The sequence below is a fragment of the Pteronotus mesoamericanus genome, unplaced genomic scaffold (genome assembly GCF_021234165.1).
Source record: "Pteronotus mesoamericanus isolate MK-2021 breed Mesoamerican mustached bat unplaced genomic scaffold, CSHL_Meso_final contig_173, whole genome shotgun sequence".
In the NCBI taxonomy this organism is placed as follows: domain Eukaryota; kingdom Metazoa; phylum Chordata; class Mammalia; order Chiroptera; family Mormoopidae; genus Pteronotus; species Pteronotus mesoamericanus.
In genome coordinates this window covers 569,449-581,503 of record NW_026555072.1, presented here as the reverse complement: position 1 = coordinate 581,503, position 12,055 = coordinate 569,449, and the positions used below count along the sequence as shown (strand labels likewise).

Below are 12,055 nucleotides of genomic sequence, written 5' to 3'. Positions count from 1 at the left end.
GTTTTCACATTTTGGGTATTATGAATGATGTTGCTTTTAACATTTATGTACATGTTTTTGTTTGAATCCTTGTTTTAGTTCTCTTAGGTATGTATGCCTAGGAGTGGAATTGCTAGGTCATGTGAAAACTATGTTTAACATTTTAAGGAACTGCCAAATTTTTTTCCAAATGGCCACATAATTTGACATTCCCACCAGCAATGTATGAGTGTTTCAATTTCTCTATATCCTTAACACTTGTTATTGTTTGTCTTTTTTATTATAGATATCGTACTGGGTATAAGGTAGTATCTCATTGTAGTTTTGATTTGTATTTCCTTAATGTTGAGCATCATTCCCTGTGCTTGTTGGCCATTTGTATATATTATTTGGAGAAACGTTTATTCTAATCCTTTGACCATTTTAATAATTTATTTTTATTATTGAGTTGTAATATTTATATGTTCTAAATAAAGGTCCAATATTAGATATATTATATGTAAATATTTTTCCAATTATGTGAATTGTGTTCTTACTTTCTTGAAACCAGAGGGTTTCTTGATGGTATTGTTTGCAGTACAAAAGATCTGAATTTTCTATGTACTTCAATTTATTTATATTTTCTTTTGTCGCTTGTGCTTTTGGAGTTCTAAATAATTACTGCCTAACCTAACGTCAAGAGGATTTACTACTATGTTTTCTTCTAAGAGTTTTGTAATGTTAACTTTTACATTTTACATTTACATTTAGGTTATAATCCATTTCAAATTAATTTTTTTCATGTGGTATAAAAAAGGGTCCAACTTCATTCATTTTCATATGAATCCTCAGTTGTCCCCACATTATTTGTTGAAAAACTATTATTTCTCTCGTTTTATATTTTATTTTATTTTAGCTATTTATTTTTAGAGAGGGGAAGGGAGAAAAAGGAGAGAAACATCTTGCATGCCCTCTACCAGGGACCTGGCCTGTAACCCAGGCCATGTACCCTGCACTGGGAATCTAATGGATGACCCATTGGTTCGCAGGCCAGCACCCAATCCACTGAGCCACACCAGCCTGGGGCAAAACTATTAGTTCTCCATTTTACTGTTTTGGCACTCTTATCAAACATTACCTGACCAAAAATGTAAGGGTTTCTTTCTTTCTCTTCCTTCCTTCCTTTCTCTTTCTTTCCTTTCCTTTTTCTTTCTTCTTTCTTTTCCTTTCTTTCTTTCCTTTCTTTCTTTTTTTCTTTCTCTTTTTCTTTTTCTTTCCTTCTTTCTCTTTCTTTCTTTCTTTTTCTTTCTTTCTTTTCTTTCTTTTCTTTTCTTTCTTTCCTTCCTTCCTTCCTTCCTTCCTTCTTTTTTTTTTTAGTATTTTTCTGATACCATTTATCCTCCTTATACCACTCCCCCCCCATAATGATCACACTGTTGTCCATATCCATGAGTTCTTTTTTGTTTTTGCTTGATCTCTCCACACCCTCACCTCCCTCCAGAGGGTTTATTTCTGTACTCTCAATACTATTTCACTTATTTATGTATCTATCCTTGTGCTTGTACCACAATGTCTTGATTACTATAGTTTTGTAGCAAGTTTTGAATTCAAGAAATGTTCTTTTTGGAAATTCTTCCCACCCATAAACATGGGGTACCTTTACACTTATTTAGACTTTCAAAATGTTCTTTCAATGTTTTGTAGTTTTCAGTGTACCTGCACTTATTTTGCTCAAAGTATTCCTAAGTATTTTATTAAGTTGGCGTTAATGTCAATGGAATTGTTTTCTTAACTTTTTCAGATTGTTCATTGCTAATGTATAGAAATACAGGTGATTTTGTATATCAACCTTGTATCATGAAAACTTGCTAAACTCATTTAGGTGGGCAGTATGAGAAAAGCAAGAATATGTCTAGGATTTAGAAGGAATGAATTGAGTAAATTAGGACTAGAAAATATATAGTTATGTGTACTGAGTATGTTTGTGATAAGTGTTTCTCAATGTTCAATATGGATATGAATCTCCTGGGACTCTACTAATTAAAATACAGATTTTTGGAGAAAGGATTGAGAGTGAGAGTGGGGGTGGGTGGGGCAGGAGAAAGTGGTGGTGGGAAAATGGAGACAAATGTATTTGAACAATTGAAAAAAGAAGATAAAATATAATAAATAAAATGCAGACTTTTGTCAGTGGGTTTGGGTGGAGACTGGGATTCTTTCTTTCTAACAATTTTTTCACAGACAGCTAGTGGCTTCCATTTATTATTGTTAAGCCACAATAACCCTGCTAGATATATGTGTGTGTGTGTGTGTGTGTATGTGTGTGTGTACACATATATATAAAATTGTCCCCATTTATAGATAAAAATTAACTCAGAGGTTAAGATGAAGAACAGTATGACAGCTAGTATTGGGGGGTTGGGGTGGAGGGATTGAGCAAAAAAAAAGGACACTCGTGGACATGGACAACACTGTGGTGATTGCTGGGGAAGAAGGTTGGTGCAAGGGGATTAAAAGGGAATGTAAAAAAATACAATAAAGATCAAAAAGATTTCAAAAAGAAAAAAAAGTTGAGTAGGGGCAAGGGAAAGTGGTGGGGGGTAAGCAGAGACAAATGTATTTGAAAAAATAAATTAATTAAAAAAAAAGAAGTTGAGTAAATAACCAAGTTCATAGACTAAGTGGCAGAACAGGGATTTGATTTAACACAGTTCATTCTAATGCCAAAGCTAGGCTCCTTCTACTCTACCAAACTGGTTATCTAAAATAGGAGATTAGTTGGGATATGAACGATGTATAGATCAGGGAAAAAATTAAGCTTTTCAGGATCAGGGGAGCTGCCTGGAGTGCATTTGGGTCTAAACCTTGAGGATATCTTAGAGAGGTGGTCCATGAAGACCTTCCTGTCCAGGTTGCTAAGAGTGAAGGTGTGAGACTGGAATATAAGGTAGAAGGAAGATGATCCTAGTAGACAGAAGTCAAGATTGGAGGAGGTCTAGAAAGTAGCTCATTTCTGACCAGAATAGACTTCAGAACTGGACTCTGTACTGCTGAGGTCTACATTTGAGGTTACAACTATTGCTGACTCCTGAATTCTAATTTATTTTACTGGGGACAATGAATGTTGTAGCATCAATGCTATCCTTGAGGGGCCAGTTTAAGGGGTTTGGAATGTGGACAAGGCTCTGGTCATATGGTTACCTATGAAAAACTATAGATAGGTGATAAAATTCCTTTCCAATAACTTTCAGTAGGATATTAGGGGATTTCCATTACCTCAGTCAAGACACGTGAGATAATTTTTTTTTGTCCTTAGCACCTTTTATTGAAGTATGACCCTTGATGACAATCTGGCAGGAATACCAATGCCAGCCAAGACGGGTGCGGTGGAGGACAGAAATGCAGAAACAATAAGACTCAGAAAAATAATAGCTTCACATGGGATAGATGACCCCCAACTGTTGTACAACAAACTGGTTCTTTATCTATAGAAATTTCCCCCGGCCCCACCCCCCTCTAAAGATCTACTAATCTTCAAAGAATATAATATGCTGTTTCAGAAACATTATTGGCATAGATAATACCTTTGGCAAACACAGCGGGAGTCACCAAGCTCCAGACAGGAGGAAGTGGCCAGAAGTGGCCCAGCTTCCTTCATCTGAAACCTGCTACTGGCAGAGTATCACCTTTAGGGAGACTGGGGTTAAGGTTGTGGCTCTAGTGTCCCTTGACAGCTTTTTGGCACATGAGGTTAAATGGAAAACAGAACCTAAAACTGGCCTTGAAGTAGGCTTTTCATCTTTTACTCTCTCTGTTCTTCTGCTTCCAGTTTCTCCCTGGTGAGGACTTTATTTTCAGTGTCTTGTCTCTTTTTCTTGGATTCCCGTTGAGCATTTACTGCTATACCCTGGCTGAATCTGAAGCCAGTAGGATTCAGGGAGACTCAATTGCCCAGGCCCCTGGGAGTGGGGAGTTAAAGGGACATGTTATAGTAGCTCTTGCTCTCTACATATCAACCACTGTACTTACCTATTACTCACTGGGTCCTATACGAGTATTTGAAGGGAGAGGGCAGAAGTCATGACCAATAACTATCTTTGTGGAAATCCCTTAACCTGACTTCCAAACTGCTACCCCCTGGCAGGCCTTTGTGGAAGGCCACACCCAGGAAATGAGAATGGAGGAGACAATACATCTCAAGTAAAAGTGATAGCTTTGCAGCACTATCACTCACAATGGGACTGCCATGTTAGCAGTGCTGGGCATCAGTGCCCATTTAGTAGTGCACCTTTGTCTGCCAAACTTCAGTGCTCAGTCTAATTTATGGGTTATTTTATTAAGATCTTTGGAAACTGTCTCTCCATATGCAAATGAGCATCCTTGTGTTCTGATTGCAACTCTAAAACGATTTGAGGTGGGATGAGGGACAAAAATAGTACTTTTAGTGTGATAAACTTAAGGTACGATCACTCTACTGCTGACTAGAAAAATTCAGACTATGGCCATAATGTCCAGGTGGGCGACCACTCTTTTCCCTGGGCCTATATTTCCAAAAAGCTGTTCTAGCCCCTCCCCCTCTACACATCTTATAATCATGGACTACATCATCCCCCTCCCCTCATTACAGGACATCTAAACTTACTCATTGTTTGTCTTAGAGCTTGTTTTTTTTTAAAGATGGTAGCCACAGCCTATATTCAAAGCACTCCCCCACCTTTCTCTAACTTGGTTTTGTAAGCCTACCCCTTTACAAGCTATCGGCCTTCCTGAAAAAAGTAAAATTATCCACTTGGGGGGAGGATGGCAGGTTGACATTTTAACTCTAGTTATGACAGCATCAGTGTACTAAGAGCATACCCAGCCCCTGCCCCTACCTCAGGATACCCTGCTGGCCAAGATTCTTCTATTGTTTCCAAATACAATGAGAAGGAAACGGAAGTTAACAACCAGTATTTGTAGCAGCAACAAAGTTCCTTGGCAAATTCTTTCGGTTAAATGAGGCACTCCTGCTGCTACACTTAACCTCCAAGGACAGTGAGGAACTCGGCACTAACTAGAACAGATGCCAGGGCTGTGCAATACCAACCATGGGCCTCAGTTAGCAAGGAATAGGGAACTGAGTTGTATAACAGGCAGAGTTTGGCTACAATTCCCTTCTTGCCATCACCAACCTAAGGGCTTTTCCAGGATAGAAACTGGCTCCCCGTTTAAGGGTCTAGGCAACAGCATCATCATCAGTTGTTTGTCTGCCTCAGATCCTAGCTGGATCACAGTTTGCTCTGGGGGACAGGCCCTGGCTGGAGCTTTCAGCTATCATGAATTTGGGTTCCCTGAGCCAGGCCACAGGTTAAGAAAGCAATTAGATAAGAGGAGCTCCTCCTGAGCTCACCTCTTCTCTTTCTTTAGCTTTGAGACTGTAGAGAAATAGGTGGACCCTTGTTAGTTTCAGATTTCTTTGGTTTCAAGAAAAAATAAGTAAGAGAAAATTGAAACCTGTCTGGGAACACTAAGCTCATGGTTATCCATACTTCAGTGGAAGTATAGAGCCAGGCCACAGTAGGGAAGCTCTGAGTAGAAAGTGAGAAGTTCTTTTTTAGATACCTGTTAGCTATGGTGTGAATAAGTTAAGACCTTGGCACCTGCTTACCTAGCCATGGTGAATTCAGGCTGATCTGCAGAAAATGTTTTCTTCCTGGGCTAACTTTTCACTTCTAACTCCCCTCTTTTCGCCTTATTAGTTAAAAAAACATGAAAAAAACAATAAAACATAAAAATAAATAAAATCAAAAGGCCATTTAAAATATAACAATAAGAACCCCTTCCCCCCAATAATGAAAATTGTATGCAGAAGTCAGCTTTAACAGAGCTATTCATGGACCATAGTGTGAAGCCCTTGGGATAGGCAAGATGAAGTGGTAGACCCAAGGTCTTAGGACAAAAGGAGGCCACACTAAGTAGGGCTGAGAGTAGACCTCTTCCCCATCATGTAGATGCTGGGGAAGGTAGGGATGGAGCCAATTTAATTAAGCCTAGCTCCTCCCAGAAGGGCATCTGGGGATCCCAAACCTTTGCTCACATTCTGTTAAGTATAATTTCTCCTCTGCTTCCCACTGAAAAGCTTGAGTGAGGCCCTGAAATTCCAGTAGGTGAATGCCCTCAAGACAGCCAGATCTTGTGGGAAATGGCTGGGCCATGAGCCTTGAGGCAGAGTGGAGCCACATAGGCAGTTTCTCTCTGAGCCTTGAGAGGCTAAGTATGGTGTGGGTGGGTGGTGAGCACATGATGTCTCTGATATCCTAGTACAAAGAAGAATGAAGGCACTTTGTTGGTTCTGTATGTGGTGAGTGCTTGCTGTGCAAACTGTGGGAAAGAGAGTGTGGTTGTATAATCACACTCTACTACAGCTTCTACTTCTTGCTTCTACACCCTAGGGTAGAAGCCTAGGTCCTCCCTAGTCTCTTAGCTGGTTGGGTTGGGTGCACTGCTAGGTAAGGGGCAGTGAGAGACATTCAGAGTAGAGGATATGGAACAAACTGCTAACTAACTGCTACCTATTTGCTAACAAACTGCTAACAAAGATTGAAAGCATTTCCCATTGTGGCTGGGCAGGGATGATGTGGGCAGTCTGCTGGTGGAATTAGAAACTGCTGGGCCCCAGGAGTAGGCTTTCCCTGAGACATTTGAGCTGCTCTTCCCCAAGCTTGATCTTCTCTTCTAGCTCTCGCTGTTCAATGATAAGAGCAGATTTCATCTTCACAAAGTGCTGGTAATCTTGGAGCTGGTCCTGAGGCAGGTAGCGGGAGACCATGCCAAACACCAACTTCTCCCGTCGGTCCACATGCTCCTTCAGCTCCTTGGCATCTGCCAACTGCCCCGTAAGCTGCTGCTTCTTCTCTATCAGCACCAACTGGGGAAGCAGAAAACCAATTAAGGGCCATTCCAATCACCTGCCTAACCCAGTGCTCCACCAGGCGTGCTGCCACAAAACAACTTCCCATTCTGCTAACTGATCAGTCCTGGATTTTCTACCCTGAAATTTACCTTCATGCACTAGCCTTTCTTTGCTGTAGTAGGGGGAAGATATACACAACAGTGATTCTGGACAGAGGGATATACAATCACCTTTTTCCATCTCTGTCTTTAATCAGTGGACCACCACTGACATAGGGGTGGGGGAAGGCCCTGACAAAGCCAGCTCAGACCCCTTCTATCTCGTGAACAAACATCATGGTGACAATGCTTTCAAAATGGTATGTGTTTCTGCATGGGTGTCTGGGTATGCGTATATATGTAGTCATATCTGTAGGCACATGCATATGTGCCTACATATGTGGCTTCAAAGTTGTATGCAAAACCATTTGTATCCAAGCTGTGGAACTGACAGCCTCCCAATCTCAAGTACTTAGTGAGACCTCTCCCTCTAATCAGGTGGGGCAGGGAAGGAGGCGGGAGGAAACTGCTGCTGCTGCTACGATTACTACTACTACTCCCAGCTAGCACTGATTCAGTGTTTACCCAGTTTTGGGCTCTGTTTTAAGACATTAACATGGTTAATAACTTAATTCTCAACCCTTATGTGGTAGGTAGTGTGTTCACCCCATTTTTAAGAGATTGAGATGGAGTGAGGTTAAGTATGTTGCCCAGAGTCACACAGCTAATTAGTGGTAGAGCCAGAATTTCAAGGCACTTAAAAGCGAGTGCTCATGCTCAATACTATAATCTACTGCCTCCCAGATGAGCCAAACTTGAAAGAGGAAGCCCTGGGAAGAAATAGATGACATTTCCTTCCATCCACATCTCAGAGACTCCAACTTTACCTTCTCCTGGTCAGCCTCTGAATCAATGCTGTTGAGGGCATTTTCTACTCGTGCCAGTCGTCCAGAGAGTGACAGCAACAGGTTGACCACTTTGTCCAGGTCCCCAATAAACAAACGGTATTTTTCAAACTCATTGGACTTGCAGACAGCTTTTAGATTAGCCTCCACCTCCTCCCCAAGGGCAGAATTAGCATTGATATCCTCCAGCAATCCTCTCTGGGCCTCCCGCAGGACAGAAAGTTTTCTGCCAATGCTTTCAATAAGTTGTATCTAGGAGAAACAAAGAAGAGGCAAAGGATGAGAATGGGGACTGACAGAAATTGATCTGTTCTTATAACCTCTGTTTTGGGATCCAAGTAACAGATGGTGGGCTCTACCCTAGTCACTGGAAACAAAAGAGACCTCCGCAAGTCATAAGCAATTCCAATTTTCAAGACAGGTACTTTGTCTCCCATCTCTTAGAATCCAGGAAGAATCTCTGTCACCACCAAACTTCTTGGCATTAGATAAGTGGTATCCATGTGTTAATACCAAATGTAACTTAATAAATAGTTGCTGAAAAAAATTAAACTAGACCACCTTCTTACACCATAAACAAGAATAAATTAAAAATGGAATAAAAACTTAAATGAAAGACTCAAAAACCATAAAAATCCTAGAAGAAAACATAGGCAGGAAAATCTCAGACTTTTTCGTAGCAATATTTTTTTCTGCTATAACTCCTCAGGCAAGGGAAACAAAATAAATAAACACATGGCGATACATAATATTAAAAAGTTTTTGCACAGCAAAGGAAGCCATCAATAAAATGAAAAGACAACCCACTGAATGGGAGAACATATTTGCCAATGATACATCTGACATGGGCTTCATATCCAAAATTTATAAAGACCTGAGACAAGTCAACACCAAAAAAACAAACAACTCACTTTAAAAATGGGCAAAGGACCTGAATAGATACTTCTCCAAAAAGGACAGACAGATGGCCACTAGACATGTAAAAAAATGCTCAGCCTCACTAATCATGAGAAATGCAAATTAAAACCACAGTGAGACATCACCTCACTCATCAGAATGGCTACCATCAATAAGTCAACAAACAAGTGTTGTCCAGGATGCAGAGAAAAGGGAGCCCTCATGCATTGTTGGTGGGAATGCAGATTAGTGAAGCCACTGTGGAAAGCTGTATGGTTTCCTCAAAAAATTAAAAATGGAACTGCCTTTTGATCCAGCAATTCCACTTGTGGGAATATATTAAAAGAAACCTGAATATATGCACCCCTATGTTCATCGTTGCATTATTTACAATAGGCAAGATTTGTAAGTAGCACAAGTGTCCAACAGTAGATGAGTGGATAAAAAAACTGTAGTACATTTACACAATGGAATACAACTTGGCCATAAAAAAGAAGGTAATCTTACCTGTTGCAACAGCATGGATGTACTTAGAAAGTATTATGCTAAGTGAAATAAGCCAGTCAGAAAAAGACAAATACCATATGATTTCACTTATATGTGTAATATAATGAACACAATAAACTAACAAAAAAATAGAAACAGAATCATACATACATAGAACAGACTGACAGCTCTCTGATTGGAGAGGGGTTGGGCTCTGAGTGAAAAAGTGAAGGGATTAAGCAAGAAAAAAAAAGAAGAAAGAAAGAAAAGAAAAAGAGAGAGAAAGAAAAGAACACCACAGACACAGAAAACAATATGGTGATTATCAGAGGGAAGGGAGGTGGGGCGTGATTGGGGAGGTAGAATACAGTAAAGGGGAGATAAATGGTGACAGAAGGAGACTTGACTTGGGGTGGTGAACACACAATATGATATACAGATGATGCATTACATAACTGTACACCTGAAACCTATGTAATTTTATTAACCAATGTCACCTAATAAATTAAATAAATAAATAAATACTTGCTGAGACTGTTTCATAAACAGAACTTGAATGCTTGTGAGAACATAAGTTGGAAAACCATTGTCATCAATTATTTGCCTATTTCTTCATTTATTCTCCTTCTATCCATTTAAGTACCTCCAATGTTCATGGCATTATGGTAGATCTTCACTACCTCAGCTTAGCTTTTGAGGCCCTTTGGATAATAGTCCGAGTTTTAGAGTTGTCTGTAATGGCTATGTTTGACTTATAGCTCTGCAACTTCCTAGCTGTGTGACCTTAGGTGAATTTCTTTATGGAGTTTACTTTATCTGAAGAATGGGAACAACTGCAGTACCTTCTTCACTGAATTATAATAAGGATTCAATGATATAATGAATGCAAAGGATCTAGCATAGACTAAGTCTCAGTAAAAACTGGCTGCTATTATTATTATTATTCAGTTTGGTCCCACCCTGCCATTCTAATCTCACCCCTCAGAACCTTTCAGGATTCGCTCCTCACTCTCCTCTGCATTCACAACACTCATTCTTGTGTTCCTGATTTGCTTATGCAGTTCTACCTGATCTTTATCTCTTCTTTCACTTTGGCTAGTCCCATTCTTTCTTCTGAGCCAAGCTTTACCCCTACCCTCCCTGCTGATAGCCCCTGCCCCCATAACTCCTCTTTCAATAATCTTTTTATTTTCTGAACTCTCCAGTCTCTTAGAAGCCTATAGTGTAATTTGAAGTTGTTCACTTTGTTTCATCTGTGTATGTCTGATTCCTATCCTACTATTGATGAAACTATGTAAATTTCTCAAGGGAAGTACTGCCTGTGTCTTCTGATTTGTCTCCCCTATAGGTGTAATCGGTTCTGGGACTGCACTCACAGGAAGATAGTGTGGTTGAGTGGAGTTTTGGAGTCAGAAATGCCTGGAACCCAATTCCAGCTCCTCAAAACTGTGTGGCCTTGGATGAGATATCCAGTACCACTGAAACTTCTGTTTCCTCATCTGTAAACTAGCAAAGTGCCTCCTCTCCTCCCACTCCCCATTTTTGTGAAGGTTAAATGAAAGCATAGAGGTAAAATACTTAGTAATGTGCCCAGCACATTAAACACCTAATACATGTTTACTAATGCTGCTTCTGCTGCTGTTGTTGTTATTATTATCACCTGGGTATTACTACTACTACTATCTGGGTTTGAACCCCAGCTCTTCCACCAAGTAGTGGAGTGACCTTGAGCAAATAACTCAAGTTCTCTTTGCCTCAATTTCCCCATCCAAAAATAGGATAACAATAGTACCTACCTCATAATATTGTTGAAAGAATTAAATGATTCCACTGCTGGGGTTATACCCTAAGAATCCCCAGTCACCAATTCAAAAGAACTTATGCACCCCAATGCTCATAGCAGCACTATTTAGCCAAGTGCTGGAGACAGCCTAAGTGCCCATCAGTAAATGAGCAGATCAAAAAACTGTGGTACATTTACACAATGGATTACTATGCAGCAGAAAGAAAGGAGCTCCTACCCTTTGTGACAGCATGGATGGAACTGGAGAGCATTATGCTCAGTGAAATAAGCCAGGGGGCAAAAGACAAATACCATATGATCTCACCTATATGTGGAACCTAACCAACAAAACAAACAAACAAACGAGCAAAATAGAACCAGAGACATGGAAACAAGGAACAGACTGACAGCAACCAGAGGGGAGAGGGGAGGAGGATAAGGGGGGAAAGAAGGAGAAGGGTCTAGTCAAGGAACATATATAAATGACCCATGGACATGGACAACAGGGTGAGGATGGACTGTAGGAGCCAGGGTTGGTGGGTGGGCAGGGCAAGGGAGAATAATGGGGAAAAAGTGGGACAACCATATTTGAATATCAATAGAAAAGAATAAAGTGAGTAAATAGATGTTACACGCTTAGAATAATATCTTGTATATTAGAAGTATGCTTCTATGTTTGTTTTATTATTATTCCTGCCCAGGCACCATGGGCTTGTAGTTTTCTATAGTGTTCCTTTCAAGTACTTTATTTAGAGATACCCAAAGTGACCAAGACCAAAAGAACCTACTCCAGGTTCAGGGTCTCTTGTCATATTTCAAAACTTATGAAAATTTAAGAGATCACCGCGATCTTAGTGTGAACTGCAATAGGTTTGTATTTAGGAAACATTCCAAAACCCACTGGGAATGAGGGATCAATGATATTAATGAGGCAACACAATTAGAGGCCAAGAGGCTCCCAGTTATATCCTCACTTTCTTCTCTCCCAAATAAAACTTAATGCCAAGGACAAAGGAGGCCTGGGGGCCAAATGATCAACCTGGAAAATCACCTACCCACCCAAGCTCTTAGGTTCCATAGATGTCCCAGAATGAAA

General features: G+C 40.2%; 1 protein-coding gene across 1 annotated transcript in view; it reads right to left on the bottom strand.

Annotated features, from left to right (window-relative positions):
* Window positions 1–3,529: 3,529 nt before the first annotated feature.
* SHROOM4 (shroom family member 4) overlaps window positions 3,530–12,055 on the bottom strand; it is a 153,196-nt gene continuing 144,670 nt past the window's right edge. Inside the window, exons 11-12 of the mRNA XM_054566313.1 lie at window positions 7,776–8,045; window positions 3,530–6,865 (exon numbers count right to left, since the gene is read on the bottom strand). Of these exons, the coding sequence (XP_054422288.1) occupies window positions 6,596–6,865; window positions 7,776–8,045 (540 nt within the window). The 3' untranslated portion in view covers window positions 3,530–6,595. The remainder of the gene's footprint in view (window positions 6,866–7,775; window positions 8,046–12,055) is intronic.